The 20,357-nt window shown below is 50.1% G+C and overlaps 6 protein-coding genes across 13 annotated transcripts; 1 reads left to right on the top strand and 5 right to left on the bottom strand.

Moving 5' to 3' along the window:
• Positions 1 to 947: 947 nt before the first annotated feature.
• Positions 948 to 1,391, bottom strand: FVEG_17011 (hypothetical protein; the record flags this gene model as incomplete). Its single annotated transcript, XM_018906251.1, has 1 exon — positions 948 to 1,391. One exon carries the CDS (start codon positions 1,389 to 1,391, stop codon positions 948 to 950), a length of 444 nt encoding a protein of 147 aa, XP_018758897.1.
• A 294-nt stretch (positions 1,392 to 1,685) lies between these two features.
• Positions 1,686 to 2,657, bottom strand: FVEG_11363 (hypothetical protein; the record flags this gene model as incomplete). Its single annotated transcript, XM_018900594.1, has 1 exon — positions 1,686 to 2,657. One exon carries the CDS (start codon positions 2,655 to 2,657, stop codon positions 1,686 to 1,688), a length of 972 nt encoding a protein of 323 aa, XP_018758896.1.
• Positions 2,658 to 7,812: 5,155 nt separating this feature from the next.
• On the bottom strand, positions 7,813 to 8,285 carry FVEG_17010 (hypothetical protein; the record flags this gene model as incomplete). The annotated part of the gene is made up of 2 exons (XM_018906250.1): positions 7,813 to 8,143; positions 8,182 to 8,285. The coding sequence occupies 2 exons, from the start codon at positions 8,283 to 8,285 to the stop codon at positions 7,813 to 7,815; spliced, it is 435 nt and encodes a 144-aa protein (XP_018758895.1).
• On the top strand, positions 7,818 to 12,593 carry FVEG_17009 (hypothetical protein). Of its 6 annotated transcripts, XM_018906249.1 has the most exons (4): positions 8,439 to 8,503; positions 8,562 to 8,860; positions 8,923 to 9,319; positions 9,404 to 12,593. In XM_018906249.1, the coding sequence occupies exon 4, from the start codon at positions 10,083 to 10,085 to the stop codon at positions 10,593 to 10,595; it is 513 nt and encodes a 170-aa protein (XP_018758894.1). In that variant the 5' UTR covers positions 8,439 to 8,503; positions 8,562 to 8,860; positions 8,923 to 9,319; positions 9,404 to 10,082; the 3' UTR covers positions 10,596 to 12,593. The 6 variants fall into 6 exon arrangements, with proteins under 6 accessions (XP_018758890.1, XP_018758889.1, XP_018758892.1 ...); XM_018906245.1 differs by having other exon boundaries at positions 7,818 to 8,503; positions 8,554 to 8,860; positions 8,923 to 12,593; XM_018906247.1 differs by having other exon boundaries at positions 8,433 to 8,503; positions 8,923 to 12,593.
• On the bottom strand, positions 12,422 to 16,604 carry FVEG_11362 (hypothetical protein). Of its 2 annotated transcripts, XM_018900593.1 has the most exons (4): positions 16,304 to 16,604; positions 15,317 to 15,863; positions 15,153 to 15,261; positions 12,422 to 15,088 (listed from the first exon to the last, which is right to left on the bottom strand). In XM_018900593.1, the coding sequence occupies exons 3-4, from the start codon at positions 15,247 to 15,249 to the stop codon at positions 12,708 to 12,710; spliced, it is 2,478 nt and encodes an 825-aa protein (XP_018758888.1). In that variant the 5' UTR covers positions 15,250 to 15,261; positions 15,317 to 15,863; positions 16,304 to 16,604; the 3' UTR covers positions 12,422 to 12,707. The 2 variants fall into 2 exon arrangements, with proteins under 2 accessions (XP_018758888.1, XP_018758887.1); XM_018900592.1 differs by having other exon boundaries at positions 15,317 to 16,604.
• Positions 16,605 to 17,267: 663 nt separating this feature from the next.
• Positions 17,268 to 19,756, bottom strand: FVEG_11361 (hypothetical protein). Of its 2 annotated transcripts, XM_018900591.1 has the most exons (5): positions 19,469 to 19,756; positions 18,791 to 19,413; positions 18,444 to 18,737; positions 17,533 to 18,393; positions 17,268 to 17,368 (listed from the first exon to the last, which is right to left on the bottom strand). In XM_018900591.1, exons 1-5 carry the CDS (start codon positions 19,509 to 19,511, stop codon positions 17,345 to 17,347), a joined length of 1,845 nt encoding a protein of 614 aa, XP_018758886.1. In that variant the 5' UTR covers positions 19,512 to 19,756; the 3' UTR covers positions 17,268 to 17,344. The 2 variants fall into 2 exon arrangements, with proteins under 2 accessions (XP_018758886.1, XP_018758885.1); XM_018900590.1 differs by having other exon boundaries at positions 17,268 to 18,393.
• Positions 19,757 to 20,357: the final 601 nt, after the last annotated feature.

The raw sequence follows: 20,357 nt of genomic DNA, 5'->3' as shown, positions 1-20,357 counted from the left end.
TTTCTGCCAGCTTCCACTGGCAATAGCTTCCATAATGGAGTATCATAAAAGGTATGTGCTAGGATAAAGCGAGAACCCTAGCGATTAATCAGTTCCCTTTTTGTTAGTTAAGTTGTCGACGCACCAATATATACAAAGACTGTTGATTCAGTCAGGTTTTTGTGCTTGCCCTGCGCAAGTTGGAATGTTGGAACACCTCATCTTCCAAAGTCAAAGATTGTCTTTTGCGTCTGGCTTGATATTCGGCCTGGCATTCCAGACCAACACATTCCGAAACTTTACTAGTCCCGGGCTTGCTCAACTGGACTTTCTGTGGTGTTACGTTCTTGTTACTGATGGCGTTGGCCCATTCCTTGAGGTCATACTGAAGCCTATTTCTTCTCATGTTTATTAGCCGCACAAGAGTAAAGACAGCGAGGTTTTGTTCATGTAATATGTTTTAAGACATTAAGTCTAGGTTCCCTCCTGTTCAGGAAGGATGGGGGTATCATGGCTAACTAGACACAAGAGTCCTTCTCTTTATTTTCTTTGTCCCCATTCGTATTAGTCCAAAATCGTAACCGAAACCGAAAGGCCGTAATCGTCATCGTCAGACCGGGCCATTCATGGCTTTTCTTTTTCTTTGCCACCCGTCCAGTCGTTCATTTCTCGCCTCGTGAAAATGCAGTCTCAACACCCACACCCTTTGAATGAGTGGCCCAGTGCGTACACTCAAAGCCAAATGATCTTACAAATGAATAAAAATGACCTTCCAAACCCAACCCGCGCGATGCAATTGAAACCAGATGACAAATAATGAACCCACTAACGCCTTGCCTGCCGTAAACGGCCACAGTTGTCATGATGGCCGGTGACAATCTCATGTATGCAAAATGCCAAACTGGACGTCGTAACAATGAAAATCAAACAATAAAACTGGCCTATAAGCAGGTCCAGGCCCCAGCGCCTCAGGCAGCTGTCTCCATCTTGCCCACAGATGACGAAGAGCCAACGCGGAAGACTCGCTGCAGCAAGCTGTGCTTGCTACCATTAGCTCGCCTGTAGCTGAGAGCAAAGGCATCAAGACCTTCGGTGGAGCTTATCGAGTCCCGGCTTGGTGAAGCTTCACGCCTTTCGAGTTCCGCATCCCATCCATACAAATCCTCTATTGGAGAAGCGTATCTGAATGCTTCCGTTTCTGAACTTGTCGATGGGTACCTCATGTCCACGTTGCTGGTAGTGGGCGTGGGCAGGTAATTTGACACATCAGCCATTGGCATCGAGGTGTTATCGATGTTGTTGTTTCCTGCATAGTCGGAAGATACTGGCGGAGGAAGCAGATCAGGACGATATGAAGGTGTGGCGGAAGCCTGGTGGCACTGAGGAGTGTACTTATTCCCCCCCGACTGCATATTGGTTACAAGCGCTGGGGGCTTGTTCTGTCGTCTTCTCATACGTATGTTCCTTTGCACGAGAGACGCCTTCGCACTGCTTCGAGCGGTGTCGGATTTCGCGGCCGTGCCGTCACCAAAACCACCATCATGTTGGAGGTCAGGGTTGTGGTACCAACCACCATCCGCTGCATTCAAGTTGCTATGCAGTGGGTGACCATGGTACGAGCCTTCGGCCTCAGGAGCTTCTTGAGAAATCTCATGAGTCCAATAGGCTTCGTTGGATGATTCAGGCAATGACGCGACCTGTGACCCTCATAAAGAGTCGTGATGCATATGATATCCCTCAGGTGGAGGAGGATGAGATGAAGTAGGGGCGGAGCGTGTTCGTGAGCTCTTGCGATTGAAACCCAGTTTGGCGCCCATCTTCTTCCAGCCCTTGTTGTGAGCAGCCACAGCACGTTGAAGACCTCCTGGAGAAGTTGTAAAAGCCCATTCAGAAGTAGGCGGTGTGGTGGGGGGAGTCATGGGCTCCATACCAGGAGTCGAGTTACAGTCGCTGTCGTCAGTCAGGGACTCAGGGTCAGTATGATGCATGGAGTTCATTGAGCGGACGGGCGCGCCCATTCGACTGTTGCTGTTTGAGGAACGGCGAGATCCACGTCCATGCTCGTCGACGGGTCCATCAAGCTGCATGGGGGCGACAGATTGGAGAAAAGGTAAAAGTAGCGAATCGTTCATGAGTTCATAGAGGATCCGACCGGCCTCATCCAATTGTGCTGGGTGAGGGGGTGTTGGGCCGCAAGGAAGGCTGAGCAGCTGATCGCGGATACGGGCCGGGAGATTGACCTCTCGAGGTGCACAAGGGATGATGTAAACCTGCATAAGTTTTTCCCACAAAATACAGACACGGTCGTTGGTCTCTTGTGTGCGGTTCGGGTTGTTGGTGATCATCTCATTGTAGAAGGCGGCGTACCGTTGCGAGTCGAGCGTGAATTCGAGACTCTCCATGCAGTGGTTTTGCGAGAGGTAGGCCATGAAGGCGCTGAGGGTCCATGGTGGCGACGCAACATCGAGAAGAATTTCGGTCAAAGATGGCGGCCGAGAACCTATTGTGCCATTTGGTGTGGAGGCTCCAGACATAAAGGCCTCGCTGACAGGCCTTGACACAGGCGAATCGACGTCGAAGATGTCCTCGAAGGCCGAAGAAGGTTGAGGGGATGGCGGAGGTATGTTGCATCCGTGGCATTCGAGAGATTGCCTCCGCGAGCGTGATACGCCCATCATTCTAGGGTCAGGAACGCTTCTGCGCGTCCCAGGCCAAGTAGTAGAGTAGTCAAAAGATCAAACAGGGAAACGGACCAGGTCTTGGAGCGTTTCCAAGGGAGGGGGCCAGGTCAAGTAATAAGAGCGACACCAAGTGGGGACTGTATATTCGACGCAGTAAGACTGGCCCAGATGCTCATATGGCACAGAAGGAAGAGGCGTCGGGTCGAGAAGTAGGCTACCGTAGGAACGATAAGGCCATAAAGGACAAACTATCCTGTGAACTTGTCGATGATAATCACAGAGTGGACAGGCAGGGAACGGCCGCAGTGGTGAAGAGAGATATGCGGAGGAAGGTGGCTTGTTATGGCGTCAATCTGTACCACAAGAGGGTGCACGATGAAGAAGACCAGGAGGCGAGAGATAGGATTTAGAAATTGCCAAGATCGAGGGTCCAGGATCGCAGATACGGAACCAAAGTCGGAAATGCCCAACAAGATAGGTAGTGTAATTGGTGATCCGACGTGATCACAAACAAAGTCCGTCTGGAGGCTGTAGATGTGAATGTTTCGAGGGCAATCAATCCCAAAGCGGAGATGGCGCAAGGCAGGGTCGAGGCCGTCGAGGTTGCTGTGTGGTCCCTAAAGGATTGGAATGTGAGGGTAGTTGGAGCGGCGAGCCGGCGAATGTCGTCGTAGACGGATTGCGGATGGTGACCTTTGCCAGAGGGCTTGGCGAAGGCCGGGCAGAGAAGAACAGAAGTAGGAGGCGGACGAAGGCGATGAGAGTTCGACGATTCGCAGCCGGCCGTGAGTCTATCGGGAAGACAGGTGGACGTCTAGGGCGAAAGAGTGATTGGGTTTGGGCGAGAGGCTGTTTTGAATACAACAGTAGGAATGCGGACCTGGGGGATCCAAAGTGTAATAAAGGTCGAGACCCAGATATACTGTAGAGTAGGCTGTGGGCTGTGGAGGTGAAAGGACGAGTGAGGGACCGTGGGCGCGGCGGGCGTATGAGCGGCGTTGGAGGAGCGCTAAAGTTCAGTCAAGGCGGCAGATCTGCTGGTTGGTTGGTTGGCTGGTTGGCTGGTTGGCTGGCTTGTTAGTTTGGTCTGGTCTGATGGTATTGGGTTTTGGGGATCTTTGTCAAGAAAAGGAGGGGAAAGGAGCTTACAGTTGAAACAGGACAGGACAGGTGCCTGGCTGGTATGCTAATTGTGCTTATAGGAGTATCGTGTCGGAGATTCAGATCAATGGCGAAAACAGAGCGTGCTCTGCTCTGCGTGCGTCTCGATGTCGATGTGAGTGAGTGACGAGTTATAAGGAAAAGGCCGACAATGTCGTGTGTGTCGTCACCTGCGAAACCAAACTGTACATTCAATACATACAGTACAGAAGGCGATCAGAGCGGGCGATGAATGGGGCTGGGGCTGGGCTTGTCTTAAAGAGAAAGCCCCCGACGAGAATTTGCCTTTTCACCCCAATTCTCTCTCCCTCTCTCTCTCTCTCTGTCTGTCTCTCTCTGGAACAGCTTGGGCTACTAGTGAGGGATGAGGAGCCAGACGGGGACAGAAAACAACCTAGGGTGGAGAGGTTGATGTGGAGATGAAGGACAAGAAACTGAAAGAGGCCGGGATGGAAGGGAAGGGGCGGATAGAATTGGGGGGTGTACTTAGTAAGAACGACGTCAATCGACGCCAGTGCAGCGGAGGGAGCGAAACCAAACCAAACCAAACCAGCCAGACAGACCAAGCCAGACCAAACCAAGCCAGACCAAACCAAACGATCGGGAGACCAAAGAATTACTGTACCCAGGGTACGGCAGAATAGCACTGGGATCCACCGTTATTGACGGAGAGAGCAAAGTGCTTCAGGTCTCATTCACTGATTCAATCAATTCGGTCAATAGTGGCTGGAGTGTACGTAGAAACGAAGAGTGTCTGAGGGACCGTCTCCAGTCTGTGCCTGCTACGTTTGCGACACCAGCCAAGTTACAGCAAAGAAAAAACCGAGCCTGGCATGGCGGGATCAACGAGAGCCAAACATATGACAGATACAAACCAGGGGCGGGGCCGGGGGCGACGAGACAGGCCACTCCAATTGGACCTGCCCTACCTAAGGTATCCCTGCGAGGGTATGTATGTATGTAAACAGTACGGAGTAAATGTACATGCATACCTAACCCTTACCTACCTACCTACCTAGATAAACCTAATGGATGGAAGATGGAAGCCGACAAAGGTGAGGTCGGGTATGCTTAGGTGGCGACGACGAAGAAATGGAAGGTGCAAGGAAGGGCAGGGGCCACTCAGCACTCACCACAAGGCCATATTGGGCCCGGGCGGGGCTCTGTCAGAAACCAATACTGTACTGTAGTTAGCGCCCCTTACAGCCCAAAGCCACTGGACTGAACTGATCTGCCCCAGTGCCCCGGTGCTCTCAGGGTAGGCCTCCACTAGGTAATTAGGACAATGGACATCGCATCGCATCGCCACGACTGGACGAATGCTGCTGTCAGGGGGTCACCTACAGTACAGTAGTAGGTAGTTTACTAATCGTGCCTGCAGAGTACATACATAGTACGTATACAGAATTGCCCAGTTGAGGGTAAGGTACTACCGTTTAAGAAAAGAACTCCTCTAGAAGCATTTCTCTTTCTCCTCCTCCTCCTCCTCCTCCTCCTCCTCCTCTTCTTCGTCTTCTTTCTTCTTTCTTCTTCTCTACCAAGGGTCCAGCTTAAACATGTATTCTCTTTGTTAGCGTGAGGTAGGGAGGTAGTCGAGTATGTAGTTCCTAGGGCATATCCATACTTACAAAGGTACTGCCTACCTAATGTATTAAGGTGTCTTCCGGTTGTTCGACTTTCCTTCCCTTCTTTCTATATATGGAATATTCCATTGTCCATCCATTGGAATTAGTATATTGCACCGCCTCGTGACTGAGTTAGTACAGAGTAAAACATCAAGATAAACTCTACGAGCTGTTGTGAAGTATGATCCGAGAACCCATGAGTGGCTCAAAGCATCACAGCAACATCAAGCATTTACCAGAGAAAGGCACTTTCGCAGCAGCATCGATAACCTGACACGCGTAAAAGAGTTGGGAAAAATCCCCTGATTCAGGCACGTGGCTGGCTGAAGAGAGCATGGCTCATGAAATTGAAAACGAGCGACCACGAAAAGTAAAAAAAAAAAAATTGAAAAAACCCCGACTCTTCTAACCCAGGTTACCTACGGACGGACAACGCCGAAGGCTACTTGAGCTGAGATCAGAATTATGTAAGTCGTGTGGGGACAGTGAGGCTCGAGCACGGGACGGAGGGACTGAGTGTGGCAAATTAGGTACTAAGTCGGCAGGGCGTGACGGAGTGGCACTAATAAGACGGCGGGTGAAACGGATGGTCCCTAAAGGAGCAGCAGGCAACGCACAAGGACGGTGAAGTGCCGTGCCGTGTGCATTGCAATGCAATGCAGTGTAACGGGTGATGGATGGCATGGCTAGGCCTGACTCCCTGAGGGCGATGCTTGACCATCATCGACAGGGACACCGGGTTAGTTCGTATTGTATGTATACACATGTCTGTAAACTTACTGTTTTGGTCATCCCATCCGTCAGATCAGATCAGACACCTAGACACCCTAGACCCCGTGATCGATATATGGAATCACGCTAGAAGGTTAGAAAGGGCAGAATTGTGGCTAATTGTGGAGGCTCAATGGGGTCTCTCTATTTACCAAGTTTTGTTTTGTTTAATTAGGTGTTTGTGTCTGTCTGCCTCTCTCCTTCTTTATCATCTTTGCTCTCTGATCTCCTGGTGATCTGTTCTCGACCCTCACCTAATCTACTACGTAGCTGTTGTCATCTCGATCGCAGTGGTCAGGCCAGTCATTCATCCAGGTGAATTAGCTCTACCAGAACAAGATGATCACAGAGGTAAATGCAGCGCAGCGCGGACAGGACAGGACACAACACAGCACAACACGCCATTGCAATGTACATTTTATTACATATCAATATCGGCGCGGGGATAGGTACATACATATGACGAGCCAATGGTGGCAGGTTTCCCCGCACACTCTCACCTCCAATGGTCTTTTGTGACGAAATGAAGGGATCGATCGATGGCTCTTGTGAGAAGAATGTGTGCCGTACCATCAAGGTAGATCAATGAATGTGGTGTGTTCAATCACCTACTCCTCATGATCTTTCATTGCGATACTCAAAGTATTCATTGATCTCTAGTCTGGGTTCAAAGGAGGCTCGATCCAATGATCACCAGGCAACCAGGACATGCAATAACGGGAGATTTACATCCCATGTCAAGTTAATTACTGGCAGCCCTAGCCGTGAGTGATCAGTGATGTCCTCCGACCCGACCTAATAATCCAATGAATGAATGAATGAATGGGTGAGTGGGCGGGCTGGCGGGCTGGCGGGCTGTGGGCAACCAAAAACCAAGGCGGGATCGTCATCTCTCGGGCTTGGCCTTGACCTTGACCTCGACCTCCACTGACTGCTTTGGGTAGCTGGCATCGACTTTTGCGTCACAAATACCTCTCACTGATCAATATCAAGTTCTTGACGTCGGAAGGAGTTCATAATCAGAGCACAATGCATGCATGCATCAGATGCGCTGCATTACGATATCTTGTTAATGCCGAAAAAGTGGTATGCAGATTGCCTGCCTTGCCTCGAAACCGAAAGTGTGTAGTGTAATCAGTGATGAACAACAAACAACCTCAGCAAGCACAATCCATTGTTGCATTGATGCCTGTAAATAATCCTCAGAAGGCCTTTGTCTTTGCCAACTGATTAAGTCGATGACCTCTTCGCAGCCATTTATTGCCTTGTTGTCAACCGCCGCTGTCCCAAACCAACCTCACCTCTACTAACTAATCTGGCCCTCTCACAAGATCAATCAAATGCCGTCCCTCAGTACCAGGTGGCCTTGCGACTGGGCCTTCAACCCTCAAATTCATCTTGGCTTTGACGCTAGAGAGCGGTAGCTCGGCCGATCGCGATGATAGCATCCTGCTGTCCCTATTGGCCGCGTCAAGAATTATACATACAGCAGGCTGCGTACTGTACAGTAGAAAGGAAACTGGGCTTCTCCAAGCTCCCATCCCTAGCACCCCAGGAACTCCTAACTCCTCTGGTATAGTGGGAAATAGGAACTCCTAACTCCTCTGGTATAGTGGGAAATAGGTGTGCTTGTTTGTCAGTTTGTATTCATGGCTACCGAGCTTCGGAGACTTCAAATAAGCGGGCGCCATCTTGCCCAGCTGCCCGGGTTTGCTATGCACCAAAACCGCACTGCACCGCACGGTACCACGATAGGACGCGGCTTGTAGAGTTTCTGATTCCACTGCGACATCTTGGTCGATCGTGCTGGATGCAGCGTACATTGTGATGGCCTGAGTGTGATTTGCTGGCCCCTGGCCATAGTGGTCAACGGGCGAAAGGTCGGTGAATGTTCCAACACGACCCTTGGATCCTTGATCTACCTTACTTTGTATGTAGGTCAGAGACCACCCACCCCCTCGTACTGGAGGCGGGGAGAGATGCCGAATCGCCCAGAAGAGCCGCAAACTGCGAGATACCTGAATTCATCACGACCTTTTTCTTCTGCAGCACGGTGACCAATTGACATTGCGCGATAATGGCTCAGGTCGAGAGAACAAACGCCATGGATAGCCGCGCTTAGGCGAGCCACTGCGGCTTCAAATCGAACAAGTACCAGTATTAGCAATAGAATGCATCTAATCCTTGCAGTCTTGTCCCAAATGCTTCTTTTTCAATCACCTTGTGTGTCATATTCCGAGGAGACCAGGAAAGTCTCTGTTTTCAGTGATGAGTGCAGATTGTGGAGTGAGTATAGACCCTGAAATATATTCGGATGTCAAGAGTTGACAATGGAGATATCGAGATGCCCGATGTCGAATAATCGTGACCGTGTTACACCCGTTCTTTGATCAAGCACCTTAGCCACGGTAGGCAATAGGGCATCGAAATTTCATCTCGGCGCACCCCGAGCCTCTGCTCTGAAGTACTTATTCATTCATATCTCGTTACCGGACCGGAATTCGTCAGTGGAGTTCTGACCCATTCAACGAAACATCTGACCACATTGTGGCGCCATATGATCAAGGAGCTTGTCCTCAAGTCTAGGGTGACAATATCATCTCAGCTGGAGGCCAACAAAGGTCGGTTGAGTTCCCAACGCACGTATGTAAGAGCAAGGTGTGGTGGTTGGTGGCTGGTTAGGCATGCTGATGGATGGACGACAGCATCGGCTGTCGATCATGATGACAGTGATTCACGCCCACATACCGACGTCAAGTTTTGTGTAATGAGAAAGCTCCAGCTGTCTTAGCCGTAACTGGCCTTGCCCTTCAATGGGGGACATCTCTGAGGGACAAGAATGTGGAGGGATCCTTTGGAATGGACCATGCCGTCATTCCGATCACCCAAACGGTTTTTTGCATATCTAACCACGTTAGGAGCATGGCACAGGGCTGAGACTTCATTTTGCAAACGGACTGATTCTGGGGGTTCGTTGAGAAGGAAAACGGACACGATGTTATATGTGTTGATGTTGGTGTTGGTGTTGATACTCAAGTCTTGCCCCTATCATCGAATTGTCTCTTGATGCTCGCCATAAGTAGTTAACGATTATTGGTACATGTGAGCATGAGCCATCATCGACAACACACCAAGGCAGCCACAGTTTACGAGTGGACATAATGGCACTGACAAGTAGTCTCGTAGGGATCAAACCCGTGTGCGTGCAATGCACTACGATTGTGCCCAATACAATACCCACGGCGGTCGAGATCAAGAACTACCCTACCCATGGTGCAATGCTACATACATACACAATGTGCGCCAGGGTTTCGGGTAATACAGGAAGCCAGGTTCAACAGCACAGGACAGTACGGCACACCATTTCTTTCCAACGGATATGTTACTACCTGTACGTTAGTAAGTTGTGGTCAACAGCCATGGATGGATGGATGGATGGATGGAACGAGGCCAAAGAAACAGGTAAGGAGCAGAAGCACGAGCCATGGCAATAATGAAACCGACAGACAGAATGCCAACCGAATGAGGAGATGCTATGCTTCTCTCGGCTTGGGCCTGAAGCTGTTTGTTCGTTCGTTTGTTGGTGGCTGTGGCTGGGCTGGACTAAGCTGACCTGGCTGGCTCATTCTGGAAGCCTTCCCGTGCTGGATTCCTTCTAGAAACATTCTGTACCCAGATAGGTACTCCAGCTTCCGTTCTATTTCGTTCTGGAAGCCTTCCTAATTGGACCAAACGGCCCTGGAGCGCTGGAGTATCTGTTCACATAGGTACGTTTACACGAACCACACCACACCCGTCCTTGCCCTACTACCCTACCCTCCCTACCTTACCTAGCCTAGTCTAGGTACCACAGCCCTTGGATTGGATGGGGAGTGGGTGGTCTAAGAGTGTCACCACTCATCAACTCCAACCGGCCTCGCCGTGTCTCCATCTATCACCACCAAGTCCAACGAAACACATCGCACCCGAGCCGAGGAAGAAGGGTTGGAAGCTGAGAAAAATTCTTTGTCGTAATTGCGTGCAAGCCTACCCACGATCTCGTTGTCGCCCCGGCAGAGTTGGACCCAGATTCAGCCAATTCCGCAGCCCTCCGCTCCCCTCCCCTCTCGGCGCGTTCCAGAAGACTTTTTCGAAGCCCCAAAGAAAAGCTTTTATTGAAACTAGTATCGATTTTCCTGTCTCCAATAATTGCAGCCAGACCATCCATGTCAGGAAGCTTCCACCGCTGCAACGGCCCGGAACTTGCTTGCTTGACACAGGGATCTCACACCCAAGCTGGAGACATGAGTCGGGACCCTGCCTACGGGTATCAGAAGAGGATGCCGTTGGCGCCGTCATCTCTTTGCAAGAGTTATATCGCACCGCCTCACATTGCTGACGTACAGGCTAGACTCGGTGCGATCGATGCCTTGCGAAGTCGCTATGCTATCCAATGCAAAGCTCTCCCCCCCCCCCCCAGCATCGCGTGGCCCAGTAAGCGGACGACGCCGTGTATATTTGCGACATTTAATATGGTGTCGTATCCCTGGCGTCTCTGATTCTTTCCAAGATCGGTCCGCATCGGCAGAAGGATTGTGAGAAGAATCAAAGATGACCGGACGGACCAACTCCGTAGCCTGCCTGCCTACACAGAGTTGCCATGTACCGGTAGTTGTGGACGCGATGCGATACCCATAAGTTCAATCCAACAGGCGGTAAAAGTTGACGAGGGTAACATTGTTTCACACTGCCCCGATTGGTAAAATACAGATCGTGTCATTCAGGACAGACAGACAAGCAGGCAGGCAGGCAGGCATCTGACTTATCGAAGTCTGGTTCGTCTACAGCAAACCGTGCGTATGACAAACAAACCAACAAACAGAAACCTTTTGCTTCCAGCTCATTTCAACTTTCGTCTAAACACCAGAACCGGCCATCGTCACTGACTTAGGGCGTGGATATCGACGGGCCTATGTCTCGATCCGCCTCTTTCTGGTGCATTGCCTGTGGCAAAACCGCTTCCACATATTGAATAGTGCCCTGCGGCTGAGGACCCTGGATCACCACGCGCCTATTAGTGTCGGCGTACCGTGGCCATGGATGCGATGCCTACCTTATTTCGAATGGCCCCAAGTTCCTGAGTCAACTTAACAAGCATGCACGCCACTTTGCATGGGCCTCGGATATGTCAAGGCTTTTGGGCTTGGTGGAACGTCCAAGTTATCAGTTAGTTCTACTCAAATGCCCCTGGTAGACCCGGCCTTTCTTTGTCGGAATCTGTTTGCTACAGTCTTTGTATAATCCCATTGCCAAGCTTTTCCAAGGGTCTCCATGAGTCCTATGATCGAACTTTCTCTCTGACAGCACATCTGAACTGTCCTCGTCTTGAGGGCCATCATGGTGGACAGTGTGCCTGTGCTGTGGCTGAATGAAGGTTCTATTCTTCTAGGGCCTTTGGGTTTGTCCTTTCTTGCCTATAGCCATACCGAGTTGAGCGAATCACCAAGTTTTGCTACATTTATCCTCCCGAATAGAAGCACCGGCTCAAGCGCCTACTGTTGACACATGTTTGGGCCACGAGAAATTCCTCAATTCGACACAACCTTTCGATCGTCTAAGCGAAGGGTCAGATGGTGACACCGAAACTTATCGATGGCCGACCTCGGCGTAATAGAAAGTAAGAGAGGGGACGACACGCACGACTTTGATCCCACAGTCCCAATAGATTCAGAGGCCCACGTATCGCCCACTTGGCTTGTGGTGTTGTGGGGGATGGCATCACAGACCCGTTGTTGCTGTTGTCTCTGACGCTCGTTTATGACGCTCGCTTATGGCTGACGATTTAGCAACTGTACCTAAGGGAATGCGGAATATTACAATGGCACGCTAATGGCACAGAAATCTGCGTGATCGTCGCCTTCGTCATGTAGTTCTTGGCTCACGCTTCTCTCGAGACTGCCCAAAAGCACAAAGAACCCATCAGGTCTTGTCTTCTCAGGTTTGTGATTATTTACAAGCCACTCGCAGCATACCCCGGTTGCTGTCTGTGGCAGACCAGAGGTTAACACGCGAAAATTTGTGATAACACGCAAATGCAAGCCTCGTAAGCAAGGGAGTCTAGAGGGTGATTTATGTTTTCTATAAAACAGTCACAATAAACACCAAGCCTTATCATGGGCTAGGCACCTAATCACGAACATGCTTCATGATACAGAACAGAGAAAATTGGCTAACGAGAATTGTATTTATGTACTTATTCATCCAGCACTGCGGCTAGGCTAGATCAACAGTCGTTCTTTCGTGGATCAAATAATAGCTATAACTCCGACAATGAATGCAATGCAGTGGTATCTCACCCGAAACACTTTTCCCCGGTACTGTCCCCGGTACTGTCCCCGGTACTTCCTCTGCCTGAACGCCTTGTACCAAAGAGCCATGCCTGCCCCTTCCATAAGCCATGATAAAGTAGTCTATATTTGATAAGTGTTATCCGATGCGTGGTATGGGAATCCTAATAAGCTCGTAGGTCAAAATCATTTGTAAACCCGCCGTTGAGAAGCATGCAAGCAATGCGAATACGCTGAGTGGGCATGTCATCAGCAGTGTATGCCTCAATAGGACTAATGCCCAAGGAGAGGCACATTGCGTTAGTGATAGTATGAACACCGCAGTCGTGGCCATTGTTCTGTAGAGGAGCCTCGTGGAGAATGGTCTTCCATTCATCTTCAACGAACTTTTCCTCCAAAATGTCTCGGATCCACGCCATGGCACGCGCGATGTAAGAACGGTTGCCACCTGCATTGATCGAATCCATGTGAGCAACAGTTCGCTTGGAGGGCCGAATAACGAGTAATGTCCAGTGCGAATGTTCGCAAATGGGTAAGAGAATAGTGTCGATGTCGAGGAAATTTCTTTTCTCGATACCGTATCGGCGCAGGGTCCTCTGGGTATTGCCCGTACCCTGATCTTGAAGGCGTTTGAAAAAGAATGAGCCCGGAGTCCAGATCTTGCGCGTGTTCCGCTTGACATCCTTAATGCCGGCAGCTGAGTTGATAGCTCGATCGAGCCAGACAAGAGACGCGTTGACAATTTCGTCATTTAGCCATTCAGTTGAGGACACAATCTTGGCGAAGTCGTGTTTTCGGAGGTCGACACCCTCGGCAGACTTCGCAAGGCTCGTGGACGATGCAGCATTGAGTGTGTTCATTGCCCTTGTGTGCCATTCTGGTGAGACTGGTGCAACGAATGTCTGATTAGGCTCGCGAAGTCCTCCAGATCGAGCGAGGCGTTCCTCGCGCTCTTTCCGAGCCTTTTCTTCCGCCTCAAGCTGCACTGCCTCAGCAGCCAAACGAGCCTCTTCAGCAGCTTTCTGGGTAGCCTCTTGGACTTGATGGTCAATTCCGGCCCTTGAGTCGTCACTGATCTGGAGATCAATGGAAGGAAGCTCAAATAACTCTCTGATACGCGTATGAAAGTCACGTCCATCGTGTTCTTCTAAGCGGCGACGGCGGAGACATTGATCAATGCTCAAAGGATTGAATGTGGTCTTTTTGGGTGGTTCCTCGGCGGGAGCAGGTGCTATGTTGAGCCATCTACGAGTCCAATGAGGGCGTTGCTCCTGAAATGCCTGGGTCGGGGGAATGGCCTCTCCCGTTGCCTGATCATAGTCAATCTGTTTTGGCACATCTAGACCTAGACGTGTTCTTGGTTTCGGACTGATCGTGTCGTCTGTAAAGCGTACAGCCTTGGGTCGACATGTTACGCGAAGACGCTTGGGCGTGACCTTTGACGGATGCTTTCGTCGATTCCGAAGAATAGATCGGAGAGTTCCGGTTTCATTTGAGGTAAGAGGAACCTTAGGAGTGAAGTTGGTGATGTATTTGGTCTTCAGGGTTTGATGTTCGTTGCTTTCCTCATAAAAGGTTTGGCGATAATCCGCAGGTGTTATCCGCTTGATCTTCTCATGAGCAAACCCAGCGCGAAGAAAGTCTGTTTTGTAGTAGTGAGGGCGAGGCACATCAGGACGAGGATACGATGGCACTGGCTCAGGCAGAGTAGCCTGAACGGCGGGTTTTGTAGTTCCTGCCTCAGTGGGCAAAGCAGTTTGTTCATCAGGTTTTGTGTCGATTTGCTCCTTAAGCTCATCGGATTCAGGAAATGATCCTGGCAATAAGAAACGCGTCTCAAGGTCAGTTCGTGGTGGGGTAGGGAACATGTCCTGTAGCTTGCCACGGTACTCTTCAGAGTCGACATAGCTTGGGGCAGGAAGGTTGCGAAGGATAGCCTTAATATCAAGCACAACTCGATCCAGGAATGCCTGTGAAACGTTCCAGTAATCTACCCCATACTTCTTGAGAATATTGTTGCAAACAACAGGAAGCGCGGGACCGGATAGAAAGTGCTTCATCGATTCGAGGTGTGCGGCGAACTCTGTAGAGAGTCCGTAATCAAGAATAGGAGGAACAAATTCATTGTTGTCTCGAATTTTGACGATAACGCCGACTTCGTAGATTCTGTTCAAGTAGTCGTAAGTCCTCTGCAGTTGCAAAGTGAAGATATCGTAAAAGTCATGGTTTAACGCGTCAGAACGATTGACGGCATCGACTATGTCGGTGCTCAGCGGTGCCAGGTCTTTGTTTGCTTCCTGTCGGGCTCCTTGCTCGAGGCATTCCCAGACTGTCATGAAAGACTTGGCGAAGTACTTGTAGTCAGCCAGCAATGTGGTAAGGCCATCTTGGCCGATCCAGCGGAGCCCAGCACTCTGCCCAGGAGCGCCTGTGTTCGAGACCGCTTTGTCATCACAACTGGTGCTAATCTTGACACGCTTGTTGCTGACTTGGTTTTCACTCAAGTAAGAGCGACATTCTGCAATTTGATAAGACTGAGGTCGTACTAGTAACGAGTTAGAACAGAAAGAACGCAAGGTTGTCAATGTCATGGGGAGGTTGAAACTTACAGATTCTGGTGATCGTCTCACCAATGCCTGTGAAGGCCGAATAGAGGCTAGATATCATCCTGGTGACAGACCTGGCTCCCGTTGTGATTCCGAGCATGCGGCTAGAGGTCTACAATATCAGGTTAGTAAGGGCAAGCATGCAAATAACACAGAGATGCGCTTACATGGGCCTGTTGGCCAGATTCCTCGCTAGGAACAGTCTCTCCTTGGCGAAGAGTAATGATGGGGGTGGAAGTGTCAGTGACACCGATTTGTGCGGCAACAAGGTCGATCTCAGTATCTTCGGCGCGACGCTTACGTGTCTGTATGCCATCGACAACAACGATATTGGGGTCAGAGATAGAGGTAGAGGTAGTGGAAGTTTTGGGTGTGGGTGTGCTGGGGGCACCGTCATTTGTGTTGACAGTTTCGGCCTGTGGTTTGGGTCGGGGTTTTTGATTGCTGTAACGGTCAAGATTGGGGGGAGACTCTGTGTTAATGAATCTTTGGTGAAGAACGGGATCTTGAAAAATCTCGCGGCGCGGAAGTGGTGAGTCAATCAAAAGACGCGCAGTAGGGCGCCTAATCTGCCGGGGAGGAGTAACAAACTCAACCTTTGGCGAAGACAGGGAGACTTGGACCTGGGTAGTTGCCTTAGCCTTGAAAATGATTTGGAGCTGCTGTCGTTCGCGTCTCCTTTCGGCAGCTTCCACGATATGCGAAGGCACGTAGCTTCCCCTTTGGTTAGCGGACTGGTGGACCGAAATGCGCGATTGAAGCGAGAAAGACATGACGAGCGAAAAATTGGGTTTGAAGTGAAAATTCGAAAGTGCAATGTGGAACTTGGTCCAGACGAAGCAGTAGCGTTCGTGAAAGAAGAAAAGGGAAGTGAAGTGGTGAAATGAAGTTATCGCGATCCAGTTGGAAAACGAGGAAAGAAGTAAACAGCCGGCGGGGAAATTCGATGTCAACAAAGCAACCAGGGCTACCAGCAACGTGCTTTTGTTGTATTGTATCGCAGTGACAATAAAGCAGATGCAAACCGTGGTGCAGGTGCCAGCAAGTGTCAAGCAGTGTTGAGCAGTAGGTATCGAGCAGTGTCAAGTGTAAAGTACGAGCGGTGAATCGAAAGAAATCGGGAAGCTGCGAAGCCAATGCGAAAATGTTCTTACAAGAATCGAAGTTACGAACGAGTCAGAATGAAGCTGATCGAAGATGCAGTTGATGTTGATGGTTGGAAGAAGAAAGGAGGAGGGTTCGTGTCGAAGAATCGAGTTCGTTATTCTACCACGCCAGATCACTCGAGCTCGGGCCCAAGACGCGTGAGTGCGACGACAATGACGTCGCGTCGAGTTTTGCTACAGCCACTTCCAAATTAGGTCTCCTTTATCCAAATCGGTCCGGTGATGCCATCACGACCACGCAAGCCCATAGGGGATGATGTCCTGTGGAAGGTTACCTACAGTGGTCAGCTGAAAGACGTGAAGTCTTTCAGCCTCTCAGGACGTGCAGATGGAGATCAGTGCGCCCGCACTGACAGGTCAGGTGGGGCTACGCGTGACGTCGCCGCGATTGGTCAAATTCACATAGCTACCTTAGTACCTTACCACCTAAGGTATCAAGTACCTAGGTAGAATTGGAGGACCTCAGGAGCCAATTATTCACCCCAGCATGATGGAAACGACAGTGACGAATACTGCTGTTATCTGAAATGGGTCTTCTGAGCGCGCGAGGGTAAGATTTGATGGAGTGAGATGTTTGAAAAGATCTCAGTTGATCGATTATGAGACTGTATAAAACGACCTGGCTGTCCAACCTAAATAAGATCTTGCAACTAAAATAAAATAAAAAACATACAAAGACCCCTTGTTCTATCCGTCAAGTTATGAATCTACCCCTGGTAAGTTAGTACGGAGTAGTGAATGGTTCCCAGAATAGGTGGGCTCAAGCCAAGAAATTATAGGACAAAGACCAGTAAATCAATGCTAACTTTTGACGTTATAATTGTTCTCTAGAGGCAGGACTCTCGATCGCTCACCCCCATGTCTGAGGTTATCGGATTTTGTTGGCGCCTCCGAATATGCAATGGCAGGGTTCGCGATTGATTTGCTGAGCTTCTTGTAAGGAAGAGACACATGGCCACCTGTCAATCGCTTCGTCGAGAAATTCTTTTTCTTTGTATACTTATGGAGTAATTTCAGCCGTAGGATGATCTAAACACTGTATATGCACATTCGCTAAAACATCATTTACATCAAATCAGCGTGCCCCGACAACCTTTTGGGTCAATAATCTCCAACCCCTACAACTGTGCCAAAGTAGGTCCCAACTTCTTTGTGCAAAAGGTCGAGAAATACTCGTTCAAAGCATCCACTGTTCCGCTACCTTCGACAAGGCTTACCACGATTGCTACATATCCATCAGGTCTGACAACGACCACTCCGCCAAGCTCTTCATCAAGACCCATTTTGGCATGGGCTACAGCATTCGCCTGAGGGAATCGTGCATCGGACCGGTCATCAGCATAAACATGGTCCCTATATCGGGCAAGTACTCCAGGCACATCGCGAGAGATTTCGATTTCAGGTCTCTTGGACGAAAAAATCGTGGAGATGGTAAAGAATCGGCTGTGTGGAAGATGCTTCTCATGGTATGAGACCTTGCCGATATCGGGCCGCTGGTAAGCTGCGTAGAACGACCGCTGGCTACCGAGATGATTGGCGAAATCTTTCAAAGCCTGGCGGGTCTTCGAAGGGACACCTGCAAAGACAAACAATCGGAATGCGCCGTTCAGGGGTACTTCCTGCTCCAAATGCACAACGTTGGCGTCAACTACTCTTGTTACATTAGAGTTGATAAAAAGGCGGCCGGTTCGTAGCTTAGTCCCCTTGGGGTGAATCAGTGGGGATTGTGCACTATGTTCTGGTGACCAGTTGAAGACGTTGGGCTTGTAGTAAACACCGTATCCACTGGTAAACTCGCACGACTCCTTGAAAACATTGATGAACTCGTTATCCTGAACATCGTTCTTGCCATGGTTGGCTGACGCTGCCTGGACCTCAGCAGCCGCGGGTGGTCGCTGAGAGAAAAGCTTCGCATATCGGTTATCAAAATCGAGGAGAGATTCAGCGACATGCTTGCGTTCGGTTTCATATGTCTTGAGGACTTCCCTGTTGGCGAAACCGGATTCGACGGCGTGGATCTTCCAAGCAAGGTTTTGGGCATCAAGGAATGCTGTGTTCATTCCCTGGCCGGCCTTGGGCTGTGAGGCGTGTCAGCGCGTGGTGATAGTTGGAGTACGGGAGGACTTACACTATGTGTATGGCAAGCATCTCCACCAAGGAAGACTCGCTGGTCCAGAGTGTATCGTTCTGAGATGCCTTGTCCGATAGGATAGACGGAGTACCACTCGACACGCTCCCACTCAATAGAATAAGGCTGCAAGATCTTCTTTGCCGATTCTTGCACTTGCTCCTCGGTGGCTGTTCGTCTGGGGTTCCAATCGGCATCTGTAGACGATGCAATCTGAATATATAGACGGACCATGTTGTCCTCTCGCGGAATGACCATAATGGAGCCGTGCTCGCTATGGATGGTACATTTCATCTGAGCGTCGTCAGTAAACTTTAAAATAAGGCATGTTGAGCAGCTCAGCTTACCTTGATGTCAGGGAAGTCGGTTTTCACGACACCATCCATGACACCCCAAACATGAGCGATGGGATCCTTGTGGTGAACGGCAATGCCTAGCTGGTTGCGGATAAATGACCTTGCACCCTCGCCACCAAACAGATACTTGGCGTGAATGGTCTCCTGGGCAGTACCGTCGACATGCTCCAATTCGACAGTGACAGGGTATTCGGGGTTGGACTTCTCATCAGATGTAAATCCCTTGATTGTCCATGGCCGTTGGACCTGTGCTCCATTCTTCTCGAGGTCGGAGATGAAGACACGCTCGATCAGACCTTGGTGTAACAAGGTTGTGAAAGGGTATCGAGCATCGATAAAATCAGGGCAGCTGGCCCATGTTCCAGTCCGGGCGATACCCTCTCCTGACGAAGCTGGATCCCAGAAGGCCACTTCATAGACGCGAGCTGGGTGATGAGCCATGATTGCTGACTTCAAGCCCATGTTGCGAAGAAGGTCCAGAGAGCGTGGCTGGATGCCATCAGCTCGACCGGTAGGTGTTGGCTCAGCTCTGTTATCGATATGCTTGATCTTGTAACCCCAGCGAGCAAGGCATGTTGCGAGCATGAGGCCAACCGGGCCAGCTCCAACAATGACTAGCGATGTCAGAATTCAACTGGTTGGTATGGCCAACAGCGTCAGACTACTCACCAATGTCATAGTATGGGGCACGATCGGGCTGTGATTGAGACATTGTGTAGTAGAATAAGAGGCGTGGGTTGAATAGTCAGGTATCTACTGGTGTGATCAAACTGAGGAGACAAGAGGCAGAGTTGATGGGGGGTCGCATATTATATGCTAAATGCGAAAGGCATGATATCCAGAGATGCCGGGGGTCTGGCCGGACATGCAGTAAGCAGAAGTCCGGTGCGACTCAGACCCGAGGGGAATTGACGGCATCAGACTTCGGTATGGGATGTGGAGTACATATCTGCTGTGTGGCGCATGGTTTTTAGATAGAGATTCTGGCCGAAATGTTCTAGCCAACGGAAAATATCCGCTTCGTGGTTTGGCGAGACGAATAATCACTTGTCGTCATGGGGTCGAGCTGTCTTGAGTGTGGGGTTTCTGGGGCGAAGAGGAGACCAGGGAATCGAGACTGCCTATTTGGGAAATCGGGAGTTGATTTCGGGAAGCCGCAACCGGGACCGGCTTTTGTCTCGGTTGCAGGGGCGGCGGGGAACGATGGAGCCTGTTAGTATCGGGCCATGAAATACTGCTGCATCTTAACATATCTTAACTGTCGTACTGCAGCGCCCGGGAGTGGGTCCTTCGAATGCCGGGCAGGAGGCCGAGATCTCATTTCACCAAGATCCAGTCCTACCTGACATTTGACAATGAACGGTCTGGCGTTAGTAATCGACTGGGGTTGTGTTGAATGAAGACATGAAGGTCCTGGTCCTGTTCCCAATTTATGGTGTGTAAGGAATTCCGTTCGCCATATTGGACTGGCAGATTTGACTGTGATGATTCTCTCTACGTAATACCAGGTAGCCTTCATCGAGTGAGTGCGCGAGAAGGAGTCTTCCCATTGGCTTAA

This window comes from Fusarium verticillioides, chromosome 9, assembly GCF_000149555.1.
Source record: "Fusarium verticillioides 7600 chromosome 9, whole genome shotgun sequence".
NCBI lineage: Eukaryota > Fungi > Ascomycota > Sordariomycetes > Hypocreales > Nectriaceae > Fusarium > Fusarium verticillioides.
The sequence above is the reverse complement of the archived record's forward strand: the minus strand, read 5'-3'. Positions and strand labels throughout refer to the sequence as shown.